At 37.5% G+C, this 18,327-nt stretch overlaps 1 protein-coding gene across 1 annotated transcript in view; it reads left to right on the forward strand.

Moving 5' to 3' along the window:
* zfpm1 (zinc finger protein, FOG family member 1) overlaps window positions 1–18,327 on the forward strand; it is an 81,023-nt gene that overhangs the window by 32,006 nt on the left and 30,690 nt on the right. Inside the window, exons 2-3 of the mRNA XM_065283331.2 lie at window positions 2,688–2,831; window positions 7,817–7,942. Of these exons, the coding sequence (XP_065139403.1) occupies window positions 2,688–2,831; window positions 7,817–7,942 (270 nt within the window). The remainder of the gene's footprint in view (window positions 1–2,687; window positions 2,832–7,816; window positions 7,943–18,327) is intronic.

The raw sequence follows: 18,327 nt of genomic DNA on the forward strand, positions 1-18,327 counted from the left end.
ACGAGGCCAGTTAATAAAGCACTATCTCTGCCGCCTTCATCAGCTTTCCTACTTTGAGTACCAGTTACTGAAGTACTTAAAATTTTTTCTTACATTTCATCTTATGCCTTTTTAATGGTAAAACATGTCTGAACAATAGAGAGCATAGAGGCTTCCTATTAGGTCACCTATTAGGTTATGATGTTTATTGCATTCAGTTGTTGTTGCAAACTTCTGTACGCACCTACTTTGTAGGTGTGAGCAAAATTTGTAGTTTTTGGGTGTGTCCTTTTAAATACGAATGAGCTGATCTCTGCACTAAATGGCAGTGCCATTGTTGGATAGTGCAGATTAAGTAGTGGTATTATCCCCTTCTGACATCACAAGGGGAGCACAATTTCATTGACCTTTTTTTTCACATGTTTGCCGAGAATGGTTTACTGGGTTGATCTTTTTCACATTTTCTACTTTGGGGACCCAATTATAGCACTTGAACATGGAAAAAGTCATGATTTTCATGATATGTTCGGATTTTCAGGATAGTTTATTTAAATTCTGTCATCATTTTCACACCCTCAAGTTGTTTGAAACCTGTATACATTTCTTTTTTTCTGCTGAAAACAAAGGAATGAATTTGTAATCAAGAAAGACGCTGAACACCATTGACTTCCATAGTAGTTCTTTCCTAAGTCAATGGTGCTCCAAACTGTTTTGGTTACAAACATGGCTTAAAATATCTTTTTTTGTGTGTTTAGCAGAACATAAAAATGTATACAGGGTTGAAATAGCTTAAGGATGAGTAAATAAAAATAGAATTTTTAATTTTGGGTGAACTTGCCTTTAATACTTCTAATAATGCATGTTGTCATTGCTTCAGTTTGTGGCTAACAAGTTGTCTAAAACATTTTGAACATGGTACAGTTTGCACTTTTTTCAGTTCACTTATGTGAAAGATGTGTATTTTCCATCAAAAAAGGTGATGAGAGAGGGTGATGGAGAGAAGAAGGGAGGGAAGAAAACTTTTTCCGCACCATTTGATGTCTGTAAGCAGTGATGCGGCGATTTATTCATTTAACCAGAACAGTAATAGGAAAGAAAATCATATTTCAAACTTTTACATTTAAACACGGAATGTAATTGGAATTTTAAACAGAGGAGTCCCTTTGTACAATTATGATTAAAAGAAAATTAATTGTATGAAAATGTCGCCACAGATACAGAAAATTAGATCTAGCAAGACCCGGTCGCCATTCTAAAAATATGGCATATGGGATCGATCTTTTTGCTTTTCTCTCTCACGTCCTTTATTACTAAGGTCCAAATCTATGTGTGTTCATTTTATCTGAAATTACAGTGAACCATGCAGGCGTGGAAGTCGGAATTAGCCTAAAGATGTTTCATTTACAAAGACAGAAACACTTTGTCAGGGAGCGATTGTTTCCAAGCATTATCTCCGCCTGGTTTTAATTGCTTTGGAAGTGAAATTAACAGAATTAGAAAAATTGCCTTTGCCTTTTTCTACAAGGCTTTTTATTCACGGCTATTGTTGTGTGCTTTGTATAGATTATAGGTCCCTTTGTTTTAGGAAGTGTAAATATATACGCCTCCAGTCACGGCTTTAGCTCTGAACAATCCCCTCTCCGCTCGTCACAACTTAATGAAAATTAATTTGCAAAAACTGTGGTAAAATCCGATTTTCCGACCTCTGGTAATTTACTTTAGATGCAGATGAATAAAGTAGAGGGTCTCCCCGTTGAACCGAGCATTACGAGAATGTGCTTTAGTCAATTTATAAGACTCTCTTCAACGCACAGTCGTTTTCCTCACCGTAAACCTCATTAGAATGACAATAACATTGACAAGGTTTGAATTAACATGCAAGCCGCTGTGGTGTCCACTACAGCCAGTCCTTATCTTCCATGCATTGCGTTTTAATGCTAAAGAATGGACATCATTCTTAAAGGGCCGTTTCTGAAAAATGCATCAATTGTAAAATAAATTAAAGTGATAGTTCACCAAAAAATGAAAATTATGTAACCATATATTCACCCTTGTGTTGTTACAAACCTGTATAAATGTTTTTGTTTTGCTAAACACAAAGGAAGATATTTGTAATGAAGCACCATTGAATTCCAAAGTAGTAAATTAGTCAATAGTGCAAACTAATGTTTGGTTAGCAGTGTAGGTTTCGTAGATGTAGGCTATAAATAAGTATCCTTTTACATTTTATTACTTTAACTTCTGAAATGTGGTTATTTTTAGATCTACTTGGTATTTTTAAACAGCAGATGACTGGAACCCATCTCAGTTTCCGCATTTTGTTTGAAAAGTGTAAGGTTTTGTTCAATCGCTGCCAAGTGTGAATGTATTGAGTTATACAAATGAGTTAATCACCCTGGATAGAAATACATCTTGCACCATCTTCCTTTACTTCCTTGTGGCTAGAAGCTGTGTGATATCCAGCCAATTTAAACAGCAAAAGCTTTTAACAAGAACGAGAGGTTTGAAATGAATCCATATTTTCTTCCGTAATCGTATACTTTATCTTTTTTATTTACAGAACACCCTACTTCCTTCAAAACGTTTACATGGGGTATTTGAAAGACTTTTCTTGGTCTCAACCAAGACTTTTGCAAAAGACCTTCAAGCAATGTTGCAACCTTTTTACTTTTTTACTAATTTTTTTCATTACCTCTCTGTTTCTCTAGGCTCAATTGGAGATCTTAATGGGGTAGAGGATCCATCTGATGACGTAAGCATGTCAGGCGAAGAGGGCGGAGCTTCAGACCAGGAGGATTCTGCCGAGTGTGATGGTTCAAGTCCCTCTTCATTCCCACCTCTTTACAATGAAGGTGAAAATCAACACCAATAAAATGTTTGTCATAGTGTTAAAAGCTACCTTAATGTTTCTCTCTGTGAATTTGCAGCCTGACATGACCTCTATTGTTTTGTGATGAAACAGTTTAAACACTGATGTGTGTTGATAACAGATGAGACATCTTGCTCACATCTGAACGGCTGGTTTCCGTAGAAAAAAGGCTTCCTTTTGCTGCATAACTTATGTGAAATAACACTTCATTCAGGGAAAGGAAGTGCTAAATCGATAAAGTAGGAAGCTTTGTTTATAATAAAGTTTTTCTCCAGATATCTCAAGAATTCTAGAAATGTTTTACTTAAATTTAAGTTATACACAGTCCTTCCAGATTTTTTTTTTTTTTTTGTGATTGTTGCTGGCAAAAATCCTTGATATTGCGGCACGTTTTCTTAAAAAAATGCGCTGAAATATGGGGTATTTTTATGCAACTTGCAAAAATTGTGGGAACTTGCAAAAACTGCGGGAACTTGCAAAAAGTTTTCAGCTTTTCAGTGATGTTCACGTCACATAATCACTTCATAAGGTTCCCATGGCAACAGGGGACATGGCTGCGCTTGTGTGAGGTAAATGCAACATTTTTCACATCTAGATATATGTGATTTTTGGCTACGAAAATGCGGGGATTATGAAATCATGCAAGCCCCGCATATTTTGCGCACAGAAATCTGCAATTTTTGCTTCGAAAGTGGGCCGTATTTGAAAAAAATGCGTCCCCCGCATAAATATGCAGACTATGGCTGATTATGCATTAAATTATGTGATCGCATAATCACGTTTTTATGAGGGACAGTATACATTTTCTTTGTGTAAAGTGTTAAAAAAAACCAATCAACTTACAAGTTATGCAAGGGGTAGAGTTCCTTTATATTTCTCATTTTAGCTACTTTCAAGATGCTTTCCATCTACATACATTTTTATTACAAAATATTATATTAGCATCTAGTTTGAAAGAAATGGACTCCACAGTTGCAATATATTTCTACATTTAAAGGAAATGTGTTTTTCAATGCAATCTAGGAAATCTAACAATTGTACAAATACTTCAATATTTTTTCAAAATTTTACGTCATATCCTTTTAAAAATCTAAAAAAGTTTATTTCCAAATAAAAATACACTTTTCGACACTAAACATGTATCCTTACTCTGCATTTTTCCAATCACAAGATATTTCGATCACCTTTCTCCTTTATTATCTGGCAATTCAAGAGTTAAAAGAGTCACTGTCAGTCAAGTGATAAAAACGGGTTCGTTGGCTGGTTACCTCGTGGAAATTCTGTCAGGTGTTAATCGTGACTAGTTTGTACTGGATGGGGCTCCGGTTTGCTTATACATGTGCGTTTATACATACATTTATTTGCCATCTCATTAATCACAACTCGGGTTTGAAAGTGTTCGTTTGTATTTGCGAAGGAGATTTATAACAGTATTCTCCAGTGTGAAGTAGGGTTTACGTAAACGTGTTTCTTTAGCTCTTTTTCTTCTTTATCAATCCTCCCCCTCGCCCAGGCTCCACTGTTGCCCGGTGCTGCTATTATCAGCCTCTGTAAATCAGCCATGTTTGACGAACCTGCTCTTTCAACCTGCGATCAATACCAGGTCTTTATCAGGCCAGCACTGGCTAATAAAGGCAAGCTCTCTTATCCACCATCTGGGAGAGAAAGACATAGGCGATAACCGACTGATAACTGCTTCAGAAAAACACTCAACCAGTCACAGGACACACAGTGCCGATAACCACCTGTAAAATAGAAATGTAAACTAAAATGCCGCCTTTTAATAATCATTAATGGCAAATAGGGCGCTGGTTGTCCTCTAAAAATACATTCTGAAAAGCAGCCTTTAGTGGGTATGGTATTTCGCTGGTTTAAAGAAATATCTCATGGTCAGCCCCTATACCGCAGGTCTTTATTCATGTCAGCAAAGAGGCAGATAAACCTTAAACAAAGATGTTCCTGAACACCTAATGTTATCTCAACAGCAGACCTGGTAAAGAGGGCCTGATCTCAGATCTGATCCGGCTTACGTATTTTTAAAATGCTTTGTAAACCAGTATGTGATTAAGAACATGTTTTATCCTAGATCGTGTCAGATGCAGATATCTTAATATTTGAGCGATCTAAGAACGTGTTTGGTAATCCATCAGACTCATTTTTTGATGCATTTTTGCCCTGTGTACCTTACAAGAAGAGAACTTGACCCTGCCACAGTCATCTCCTGTGCGAAAGCGGAATAAAATGGAAAACTTAAAGAAAAATGAGGCAGGACCGGAAGAATGAAGCAAGTTGGGTGACTTTGCCCTCCAGGTGTGACAAGGGAAGTTGCTGTTATCAGATCAAAGGAGAGTTGTTGAGTTGAGGTAGAGGGGTGTGTGCGAACGTATTTTTGCATGCCCTGGTGAAGTAAAGAGACAAGGATGCGAGAACCCCCAGCCCACCCCTCCTTTCCTGATACCTGCCGTCTCTGCTCAGATCATATGGGAGATTATATATTGATAATATTAAATGCAATAACTGTGTCTCCAGCTTCTCTCCCCACGCTGAGAGCTGCTGGATAAAATCAATGTGCCATTCATTGTGATTTATAGCTGAAAATAATAGGGCTTCTTGGGCGGGGAGGGGTGGCGCATCACGGGAAGGCATGCACCGGGACGGTCTCGGTATGCGCGTGTGCCATGAAAAAGAATCGCGGTTTGGCTTAGGAAAAATCGGGGCGTGTGAATTCGTGATTTATTAGATGATGAAGATCTAATCTTTAACCTGTTAGATTAATAACAGCAGGTCACGCGGATGGACGTTTATGACCGGTATTGATCGGCAGCTATCGCTGTTTATCGCCCCGGGAATGCAAGGGTAAACATGCCCTTTGCGCACCACAGATGAGCTGTAACCGAGGTGGGGTGATGGGGAGGGGGGAACGTTAAAAAAGTGTGGGAGTCAGACTTATGAGATCTATACGTTACTCCATTAAAGCTTCATGTTGTTTCACAATTACGCTTGGTGGGGGCGTCACTTAACCAAATGAGCGAGAGAGATACTGCTATCATCAAGGTGATCGCTGTGATCAAAGAGAATTACTAATCATTGGCATCAATGCATGGGAGTCTTTCACACTGATGAAAAAGATCGGCCTTTATAAAAGGAAAACGCTAACCGTATGTTGCCGGGGTTTTTATTCCAGTTTCGCTTGGTAAATCAAAAGGGATCGGACGTATGCTGACATGTTGTCATTGAAGTATGTGGGTCTGTCTTTTAACTTCCTTTGATCGTCAGAGCAGCACCACCGGCCCCCCACACACACCACCTCTGAGTAATAAATATTAAAGAGACAGGAAACATGATATCTGGGGTCCAAAAAACTAAAAGGGAGATTTTTAAAAACGAGTTAAATGGATATACGGCCAGCATGCTGGTAACTTATTTAGAAATGTTTACTGACGTAGAAATAGTTAGGAGACCATTTCAAGATTATATTGAATTTTTTCTAAATTTACTAATTATAGTATTTAAGTAAAATGATAATATTTTTTATTCTGTCAACTACTGACAACATTTCCACTAAACTCCTAATAAAAATAATATTTTAATTGTATTTTTTTACTGAAAATTTAAATTGGGAAAACATGGTCCAAAGTTCATTTCTCAATATATTTTAACATGCATTTTTTCAAATTTCAAAAATATAAATTTTAAGGAATAACCCTGATTTTTAATCACATCTTTCATGGGTCTTGTCTTTTACATTTGCTGTTGGGTGACTTTGTCACTCCTGAGCTTTGCTTTTGTTGAAATTCAGTATAAATATATAAACTGGACTGAAATACTTTTAGAAATGATGATTAAACTGGAGTGGTCTCTTAATATTTTCTGTGGCATTATATTCATGAGTTAATATTGAGCTATTTGACTTTTAATTGTAAACTTTTGGTGTCTGAGCAAATATGTGACCCTCTCTTTGAAATCGGGGCTAAAGTCTCCTAATCTGAAATCCGGGTTAAAGTCTCATAATCTGATTTTGAGATTATGAGCATCAAAGTTTGATTTTACTCATTGATTTCACATTGATTTCAATCTTGGACTTAGTCAATATTGAAGATATCAAGGTTATTTCCCACAGAATGTTCTTTACATTATGTAGGATGATTTATGTTAAAAGTTTAAAACTGTAAATCTTAAAAAAAATACTTTAGTTGGATTTTCCAGACTGGGTCACATATAAGTGCATGAGACATTGTTAAAAGGATAGTTCACCTTAAAATGAAAATTCTGTCATCATTTACTCATCCTCATGTTGTTCTAAACCTGTATCAATTTCTTTTTTTCTGATGAACAAAAAAAGAAGACATTTTGAAAAATGATGGTAAACACACAGCAGATAGTGACCATTGACTTACATAGTAGGAATAAAAATATGATGGAATTTAATGGGTACCATCAAATGTGTGCTTACCGTCATTTATCAAAATATTTTCTTTATCATTTATCACAATACTTCAAAAATATTTTTTTCCTACTATGGAAGTCAATGGTCACTATCTGCAATGTTTTTACCATCATTTCTCAAAATATATTCTTTTTTGTTCATCAGAAAAAATAAATTTATACAGGTTTAGAACAACATGAGGATGAGTAAATGATGACAGAATTTTCATTTTAAGGTGAACTATCCCTTTAAGATCCCTTTAAGACATTCTTCTTTGTATCTCATAAGACATGAGTCAATCATCAATTATATATTTTTACATTCATTATACAAAGTATGTAACTGCAGAATGCTGTGAATGATCAGCAACAAGCATTTCAGGCAGATTTGTTATAATAACATAAAAAAACTATAAAACACAAATGTGGTCACAGTGCATATTTCCAATATGTATTGGCTGTTTTCCAAACATTATTAATAAACATGCAAAATTTTTGAATATTAATTTCCTGTTGTCGCAACATTCCTCTGGTCATCCACAGAGCCGAGAACACACGAGTCGCTGGGGGCACAAGATGAGTCTGAGGAAGATGAAAAAAGACTTCGCTGTTCTGAAGACGAAGAAGAGGAGGAAGAGGAAGAAGGTGAACCTCATTGGAACGGCCCAGGTCAGACTCTATCTGTTCCTCCTTCAGGATTGTTTAACTAATGCATGAGTCACTGGCTCCTCAGAAAGGGCCAGTCGTAGTCACACTGTCAGCCACCTGTCATAAAACATTATGGGCCAAGACTTAATCATTTCTGTTTTTAATGTGATTTCTTATAGGAGTTTTAGACAGCAATTGCACATCTTGGAGAAAGTTTTATAGTACATATTTGTTTGGATCTTGCTTGAATTTTCTCAGTTGTAAATCAAGAACTGCAAAACTTTTGCAAGGTGTTACATCACACTGGTGGCACGTCTGAGAAATGCAAAATTTATCGTGTGGAGATAAAGTTGTAAATGTGTACTTGATGGTGCCTTGATGAAATAGCATTAGTCAGATAGCAATGTTTTCATGTAGACTCGTGATGGTTAACCCAGAAATATATTTGGCAGAATTATTCATTTACAATATGTAATAAATACGGTTGCCACTTGTATCCAAATCAATGCTATTTTGTTTTTGTGGTACAAAGCAACTAACTGCAAACCAAGACTTATTACTCAAACATAAAGCACACAATGTATAAGGTGGAGCTCAACACAAAAAATCTAAATGAATAAGCATGCATGAACCGCTAAGATTTGTCTTGTTTTTGGCTCAAACCGGCTGTTTAAATTCGTAAGACATCCTAAGGAAAAATGTTATTTTTACTAACTGCGTTCAGTAAACAACAAATTGGGAATCTTTAATATCTGTCTGGATAAGGCAATATGCGTTTTGCTATCTTTTCCTAATCTTTTTCTCTCAGGACCACACGGCTGAGCAGCACAGTTTAGCGATAGTGAGGATCTAGTAGAGTATGACGTGATTCAATATGCAAGGCATTTTCTTTATCTCAAATATTTAGAAATCGCCTAAATATGTGCGCGTTTCTGTGTGTGTGTGCGCCTGTTTTAATTTTTCACGTCAAGGATGTGTTTATTATCGGCTTGTTCCAGCCTGTCCTTTTAACAGTAATTGGAGTGATATTAATTGCTGTGCGGTTGCCGCTTGATGACAGCGCTGGCGATGTGAATGCGATAGGCTTTTTTTCCTCTAACAAACTAACTGCCAGGAGAATAAGGAAGAGGGGGAGTGAAAGAGAGAAAGAAAGAGGGGGGGCAGGAGAGAGATAGGCCTTCTATCAGTACTGGAGCAGGCGCTGCTTTTATCAGGAGCACGATTGGCAAAAGGGAAACTTTGACCGGTCTGAATTTTTCCCTTATCATCATGACCCCCCCTCGCATCCCACCATCACCGGTCTCTCCATCTCAACCCGCACCCCCCGCCGTATGCAGACATGCACTTTTTCCATCTTGTTTCTTCGGTTTTGTCCCCTCAGCGTTAGACACAGAGTTGTGTGCTTGTTGCGGCGGTCTGTCTGACTTTTTCCATAAGCCTCTGGGAAAGGAACGTTTGATTGTATGGAAAAATATTTTATCAGGCACTGTTTGCATTCCCCTCGCTTTTTTACTGACACATGACTTTTGGTATTAGGCACCAGACTGACTTCGTTCAGAGATGATTGGGCTGTATGACATGATGTCACAGCCTTTTCAGCCCTGGCACTTTCTTTTCTGGGGGGTTTGTGTGATGGATAAAATTCTTACGGCAGCCAAACTCTATTTATTAGCATTATGCAATTCTTTTGTTAGTCTTGACTAAATGTTTGTCTGTTTTGTTTGTCCTTCACCTCATTTCTTGGTTTGATGTTGCCGAATACAATTGTTGTCCACATCTGACAATTTCTCATCCATTCTCATTCTTATCAGTTTTTATGAAGCTTTATTGTACATGCAAACACAAACACACAGATAAAGAGACAGGACTTAAGCCATAAATAAACAAATATATATATATTCCTTATCAGTTGACAGTCAAATTTGCATCTTTAAGAAACATACAGTGTAGAGATGAGTACAATTTGCTGTTTTTTGAGGATACTGAATAAATTTGAAAATGTAAATTTAAAACAACAACAAAGCACTCAGGGCCTGTTTCATATTCTTCTCTGTCACTCCCAAATATTAATAAATACAATTATTCTTTAAAATTGTATAGTGAAAGGTTCTCTGTATCAACTAAGTTTGATACCTTATACTTATTTGCACAGGTGGTCTCTGCATCCTATAAATCAACCCTGTATTACGTCGTAAAATACTATTGCTAATACTATATCTTTTTTAAATATTTTGTGGGTGGGGTTCTGTTGAATAAATTGATAGGCAGTAGTTAGGCAGAAGTGTCAGGAATGGGTTGATATGGCAAAGCAGCTTTTTAATCTATAACGTGTCCTGCTGCATGATATGCAAAATAAATTATAAAAAATTATCTTCAAAATGACCTTGCTGGCTGGAGGGTTTGATATTTTCCTCTCTGCTTAAAATTCTTGATATGCAAATGGCCGTCACAGTAATCCCTTCTAGCTGGCAGACCGTTGCTCCTCTTTCTCTCTCACTCTCTCCCTCTCTTTCTCTCTTCCTTTTAGAGTTTGTCTATGTTAGACCTTGACTAAACCAGCTCCGTACGTTCCTGCTTGGCCAGCATTCCGCCCTCTCCGGCATTCCTTATCCACGCGAGTAATTCAAATGACTCATATGAAACAGTATAATGGCTATGATAATAATGATTATTATTATTTACCGGGTGTGGTAGGATTTTATCATATTTAATTATAAGGAATCGGAGGGAGCAGTGTGTGCATATTATCTGTGGCATTTAAATGCTGATAAATTATTTGCGGGTGCGAAAGCTGGCATTGATGAGAGGCCTGGAGGGATGCTGATAGGTGCAAAGGTGTTGGTCAGGTTTTTACAGCGTCAGCAGAGACGCACGAAAATCTGCATAGACCTCCTGAAGAGTCCTGAGAGCTTGAAAATTAAAAACATATCAGCATTGGTCAGAAAGAGAGGGATAGAGAGGGGGGGGGAGAAGTGCAACAAATGTAAGAGCAAAACTGAATTGAAGTAGAAGTGTGGTTGCGTATCACAGTCCTATGTCATGATTTTGTTCGCAAAAATCCATACAGTAGAAATATTGGGTATGGGTGCAAATATATATTTTTATTTTGAAATTATTAAACATTTGTTTAAAGGAAAACACCACCATTTTTCAATATTTTACTAGGTTTTTACCTCAGCTTAGACGAATTAATAAAGACCTATCTTTATTCAATGTGTGCACTAAATCTTTGTACAGCGCGTTGTGAATGTGTTAGCATTTAGCCTAGCCCGATTCATTCCTTAGGATCCAAACAGGGATAAATTTAGAAGCCACCAAACACTTCCATGTTTATGCTATTTAAAGACACTTGCGGTACATTCACACGGGGCGTAAGCGTTAACGCTTCACGGAAGGCTTGTCTGAAGCGTGGCCAACAGCCAATCACAGTGAATGCTACACATGCTCCGTTCTTCCATAAACGTAATTGGCTGGCTCTGCCTAGGTTATTTGCATAAGGCGATCTGATTGGCTGACGCACGCGTTGCCGCTTGAAAAGTTGAGAAATGTTCAACTTCTGCCACGAGCAACGGCACTGACGCGGCGCCGACAGTTCCACAATTCAGTTCGGCAACGCATGACATCAACCATTAAAAGTGAATGGGAAGCGTTAACGCTGACGCCCTGTGTGAATGCGCCGTTACATGAGTTGTTACACGAGTACATATGGTGGCACAAAATAAAACGTGGCGTTTTTTTTAAGCAGATAAAAAATGAACACTTAGTTTGCAGCACTTCGACCTCGGGCGCAGTAATATTGCCGGAAGTTGGAGCGAGAGGGGGATTAGTCAGGAGTGATGATGTTAATGGGCGCCAAGGTCGAAGTGCTGCAAACTAAGTGCTCTTCCGCCATACAATATAGTTCTCATTTTTATCTGCTTAAAAAATCGCCATGTTTTATTTTGTGCCACCAAACTTACTCGTGTAACTACTTATGTAAAAGGCTTTAAATAGGGAAAACATGGAAGTGTTTGGTGGCTTCTATATTCATCCCTGTTTGGATCCTAAGAAATGAATGGGGCTAAGCTAAATGCTAACACATTCACAACGCGCTGTACAAAGATTGAGTGCACGCATTGAAAAAGATGGGTATGTATTAATTTGTCTTAGTTGAAGTAAGAACATAGTAAAATATTTAAAAAAGGTGATGTTTTCCTTTACAGGTCAAAATAACATAAGAGAGAGAGAGAGGTGGTTTGTAGGTGCAAACCATGCATATTTTGTACTAATAATCTGTACTTTTCTTTTTTCTAAAATTCCATTAATTCCATTTGAATGACAGAATTCCTAATACACTTTTGCATCTTATGATGTCTTCATACTATTAGCTCCACCCCATTGTGGGGTATACTAGGTTAATGTAGTTTTTGGGGTCTTTTTTAAATCACTCAATGAATAGCCTACTTGTGATTGTCCCTGCATCTTAAGTCAGGATAGGAGAAAGTGATTTTTACAGAAATAATTGCACCCTTCAACTTAAAATCAAAGAAACCTTCAAAAAACTAAAACTATTCTGCACTGTTCAAACAAGCAAGCTTCTTTGAATTAAATGATTATACCGCATAGCGTGTGGTAGTCCTTGTTGAACATATTTATATTGTTCTCAGTGAGACAAAAGCGCCTGCAGTCCGTGCCTTTATCAGACATGTCTACAACACCCGACTGGAGGAGTGAAATGCTCTGAAGAGTCATTCAATCTCATTCCTGGACCCATTGTTTTGCTGCTAAATGAGGAACCTTAGATCAGAGCACCGCAGTGTATGCATCTAATATCCAATTCTGCTCTGCATTTCAAAAGATTTAGTCACAGGTTTATTTTGATCTGCTGCCTGTCACTCTCAGAAAAAAGACATCAGTCAGATTATATATATATATATATATATATACTCTAGTCTTTTTGTACTCCATTATCATTTAAAAAACATCACAGCTATAACACTAATAATAATTTAGTGGAGATCGGCATTCCCTGTAAATATGGTGGTGTTGTACAGTATCTGTCCTGACAAAGTCATATCAAAATACAAGTGGCAAGTAATCTTGACATGCTGTCAGACTCATCAACTATGTGGTTAGTGTGGTTAAACTGTGTTTGTTACAGTATTTGGTTTGTAAGATGCAGTTGAAAACACGTACAGTATTTGCCTTAAAAGACCCCAGTGCTTATAAGCAAGATTACGATAACAGTAATCTCCAGTGTTAGGGTCACATTGAGCGTGCAACCATTTTATTTCTAGCTCAGGTCTGGATGTTTGGCTATTACGTCATCTTCGCATTAACAAGAAAACATATTAAACCAGTACCACCTTTTAGCTGGTCTGCCCAGGTATATAAAAATATCTATATACTAGCATTCAAACGTTTAGGGTCACTTACTTTTTTCCACGTTTTAGAATAATACTAAACTATAAATGTAACTGTGGGAATGGCTCACACTTTTTTTTTTGTATAACCCTGGCTTTTTGCACAGTATTGAATAAGCTCTTGAGAGACTCAAGTGACCCTAAACTTTTAAACAGCAGTGTGTATATTTATATACAGCACATGAATAGACTACAATACACAAAAAAACGATAGTTTTAACAGATTAATGGAAAACAGTAGCGTGATAGCAGGTGTTTGAGGGCACAGACATGAAACGCTATTGTAAAAGCAGCTGGCATTATGCCAAGGTCCCAAACATAACTTTCTCACTCGTACGTCTGAAAGAATGACAGCCTGACGGCTTGCAAAGTCGATGGTTTTCAGTTATTCTGATTATCTTGGCTTCTTCTGCAATCTTTTATTATTTCTTCCTGAGATCCGGCTGTGGTTTCGCAGCACTGTGAGGGACTCAAGCGGAGCTGTTATCAGACGCCGAGCAGAGCGGGAGCCGCGTCAGACCGTTAACCTCCACTCCAACTTGCTTTCTCATTTCCCCGCGTTACCCCTGTTATCCCAGCACAGCATGTTCCACGAATTCGTGTGGGAATTCGCATCACTTTCATTGCCCACCGTCTCGATCCCTTACCTTTCAGCATGCGTGCTTATTTAACATCTTTCAAAGAACTGAGAAGCAGATTCAGCTCTGTTGTTTTTCCAAGAATCTAATTATCTGATGCTGTATGACTCAGTTCAGTTGAGGTTGATAGCGTAAGTTAACAATAACAAAATGTCTTTGTGTGTTTTTTTCACTGATTCTGACTGTCAGCACGTTTCCTTTGTAGCATTTTTTTCTTGGCACGCGTCCCACACACACCTGCAGAATGCTGGAACTTTATTTTTTACACAGTGGGCTGCGGGACATTCGTCCCACACTTGCGGTTAAACGGAGCGCAACGGCAACCTCGTGTACGTCACACGAGAAACAATTTATGTTTTGGAGAATTGTCACGTGCGAGCGGCCCCCGTAACCGAACGGCTTCCTTGCAATGATGATTGACTGTGTAGGAAGGGCCATTTATCTGTAATTAAGAACATACTCTTCCCTTACTGTCTGTCATTCTCTTCCTCTGTTGATGATTGAGAGGTGTGGGGTTTAATCTAGAGGAACATTTCTCACTGCAGAGCTCTGCTGATATCTCTCCAGCTGCTCCATGTGGCCCAAACTGGCGTCTGCAGCCGGGACAACGCCACGCCGATTACCAGCCCTATCAGATGCCTGTGCTGTGCTGCCGCTTCCTGTCTCTCTCTAGCCCGCATTTCGGTTTGTCTTTCCTCCTGCCCTCTATCTCTCCTCCGCCAGGCACTCGCATGCCGTTCTCTTTAAAACTTCCCTTATTATTTGTTCTCCGTGTGCTTCTTGTGTTTGCATTTGAACACCACAACATAATTTTTTTCTAGTAAAAAATCCTTTAAACAAGATACATGTGAGAAGCAGCACTGTAAACGGTGTTGGGTAATAATAAGAAATGAGCAGGAAAGAGGCATTGTGCCATGTCAGTTGCTATGGATTAATATTGACTCTTGGAATAAATATTTGTTTAGTTTTAAGTTTATTTCCTTAAGTTAGTTTCCTATCATTTTTTTACAATACACCTGTATACAATTTACATTTTTTACAATGTACCTGTATGGCAGTATTTACTGTACAAGTGCAATATGTCATAATCAATAGGATTTGTAAATGTCTTACAGTACAGCTTGTGCATACTGTATGCAAAGAAATCTGATCTGTTGCATAAAACAGTTGACATGGCCACAATTTCTCACAAATAAGCTTTTTTATCTCGACCTACAAAATGTTAAATATTACATGGTAAATTGTATTTTATATGATCCTTAAACTTTGCTTTTTGTTTCCGGGCTTAGATTCCTATTTGACTTTCAAACCCAGCTTACGCAGTCACGTTATTTTTAATGTCGAACTTCTCACAGCGCAGCATTTCTGCATAATTTCTCATATTTTCTTTTCGGAATCTAAATCCTTATTCTGCTATCATTAAAATGTCCCTTTTCGCAGCCAGAAGGAGTTGCTAAAGTAGACATGAAATAATTATTGAATTAATTATCGAAGTCACATACCGTACAATTAATTTGATGGCTTTTCCCGGAGTCTTTTCCCTTGTCTATGCAGCGAGAATGTCAAGAAACATTTTCTAATTAATTTATGTGCGATTATCAGGACGAGTTTCTGGAAGGTCCTCACTTTCAATTTGTGAAAGGGTAACGATGGTGGAAGACGGGGAAATGGAGAAACGCACACATGTAAGCTCGGGCCTAGAGTCTTACGAAAGATTTTAGGGCATCTATATGGTCTCTTAACCAAAAACATTTAAATGTATATTTAATACTAAAATAATACATTCTTAAGCAAAATCTTCACAAGCAAGTTATTAAATAAATACATACTATTTATTTGTAGATGGACTTATAGATATTAAATATTAAAAATATAATTTTTTATTAATATATAAATGAACAATGTTCCACATTTTGTGTCACTTATACAAATCTGAGGGAAGGGTACCATACAAGGGTTTTAGATGTTTTATAGCCTAAACTTGATTTTGACCTAGCATATACTTTTGTTTTGATGTCACCGTTAAGTCTAACTGCACCTGTCGCCCCCTGTTGGTTTAGGTTAATTGACCCTTCAGAAAGACTGAACTCTAATTATTTAGTAAAGTTTATCAACTGGTTAGTTTTGACAGTACTGTAGCTCTTAAAACTTAATTTTTGGAGTCATTGGTCTCAGCAGGCTATATACTTAAAGGGACAGTTCACCCAAAAATGACAATTCTGTCATAATCTACTCTCCCTACGTTGCTTTAAACCCGAATGAATTTCTTAATTCTGTTGAACACAAAATAATATATTTTGATAAATGATGGTAAGCTCCCATTGACTTGAAACAAATACTATGAAGTCAATGGGTACCGTCAACTGTGTGCTTACCATTTTTTATCAAAATATCTTCTTTTGTGTTCAACAGAATGAAGAAAATCATACAGGCTTAAAACAATTAGAGTGAGTAAATGATGACAGAATTGGTCGAACTGTCCCGTTAATACTAAATAATATTTATATTTAAATGTACTTTCATTAGGCTTGCATTTTGTCTTTTCCTGTATTTTTTGCCTTTATTTTTTTCTCCACGGTGGACTTTATCATACATTTTGTATTTATTTGTTTCTCCAGGCGGGTGTCTTCAAAGGCACATCTTTGGAGCGCCGTGGAATGCTTTCCATTTGAGCATAGTTCGCCTTTGCTATCCTTTGCATATTTGCTGTTTGGCATCTGCTCTTCTCCGGGCCTTGTGTTGGTCAGATAAAAGTTCAGAAGTACAGTTAAGAGAAATTAGTTGTGTAAACACTAGTAAATGTCAATGATAAAGTTCTCTTGAAGCTCATCTGATGAGAGTGCCAACGCAGGTGTCTTATCTTCACCCAGCAAAAGAAGGGTAAAATGGAAATGATGCCGCACTGAATATGTGATGCGTATCCTAGAAATTTGTATCTTCTCAACTGAACTCCTTGACTGACGGATGTTTTGGTGAGGTTAGCTGCAGTATAAAGGACTAGTATGTGTGTGTGGATTGTCGAGAGCTACTGATGGGCTACACAAACTGTTGTGCCTATAGGAGTTTGCATTACATGCATATAACGTTACACACTGAGGATCGTGTATACACTCTCCTCCCACCCTGTATGGTTTGGGAAAGCGTTGGATTTGTCATTCAGCAGAGGTTAAGCCCCACCTATTAGCGTAGGGTCGTAGTGTGCCTCTGATAAAGATTTCCTGTTGTACTGTGTCAAAAAATCAATGGCCGCGGAGCGATCTGCTCATTTGATATCAACAATAGTCTTTTTAAAAATCAATTAGTCCTGATAGAGAAGCCCAAAGAGCCGTGAAATTCTTAGCAGGAGTAACTACATGAGTAAAACTCACTTCTTCATCAAAAGATGAGCTTTTTCTGCCATAGTATTGTTGTATACAAACATGGAGAGCTTTATTTGGTTCAGGGCTGATATTAGGTGTATTTTCAGAGTGTGTTGTAATGGTTTAGTGATTCCTACTCAATTCACGCACGTGTCTACATAATAGTGTCTGCAGTAAGTGTTTGTGTCAGTTGTCTCAGAGGAAAATGGTAAGAGCCACACTCCATTAGCGAAACCACTTTTCACTTGAAGCGTCATAAAATAAATTTCTCTCTGCTGGCAGTTTGCTGGTGGATTGCTTTTATAACCACCAGCATGACTCTTACTGACTCTCCATAACTTGGACTAACAGAACTGGTATGTTCTTTTAAAACACATGTCTGAAAAAACTGCTGTCAACATGCGTGATGGCAGAAAGGATGTGCAAATACAGTATATAGTGCACTTAAAATACAAGAGAGAAATGTGGGATTGAGTTGGTTTATTTTGATGGGTTTAGCTGAGTTAAAGTAAATCTTCTCTCAGTGGAAGTGTGTGACTGTGATAACTGTGAGTATGACTACACTGATGGAGTGATTTGTGTTGCCTTTAGGCTGTTTACCAAACTGTTAAACACATTGGTTTGTGGACAGCTATGCTTGCCCACCTATGCCCTATAATCTACCTTTTCTTTTTTTCTTTCTATTCTTCATTCTCTTTCTTTCTTTCTTTCTTTCTTTCTTTCTTTCTTTCTTTCTTTCTTTCTTTCAACCTGTTTTCTACCCTTCTTTATACATTTATGTACATTTTCATCTTTTTCTTTCCACCTTTTTCTACATTCCTTCTTCCCTCCTTTCTTTCTTTCCACCTTTATTTATTTATTTATTTATTTAGTTCCTTTTTCATCCTGCCTTTCTTTCATTATTTCTTTCTTTCTTTCTATTCTTCATTCTCTTTCTTTTTCTCTCTTTCTTTCTTTCTTTCTTTCTTTCTTTCTTTCTTTCTTTCCACCTGTTTTCTACCCTTCTT

Source organism: Paramisgurnus dabryanus, chromosome 9, assembly GCF_030506205.2.
Source record: "Paramisgurnus dabryanus chromosome 9, PD_genome_1.1, whole genome shotgun sequence".
NCBI lineage: Eukaryota > Metazoa > Chordata > Actinopteri > Cypriniformes > Cobitidae > Paramisgurnus > Paramisgurnus dabryanus.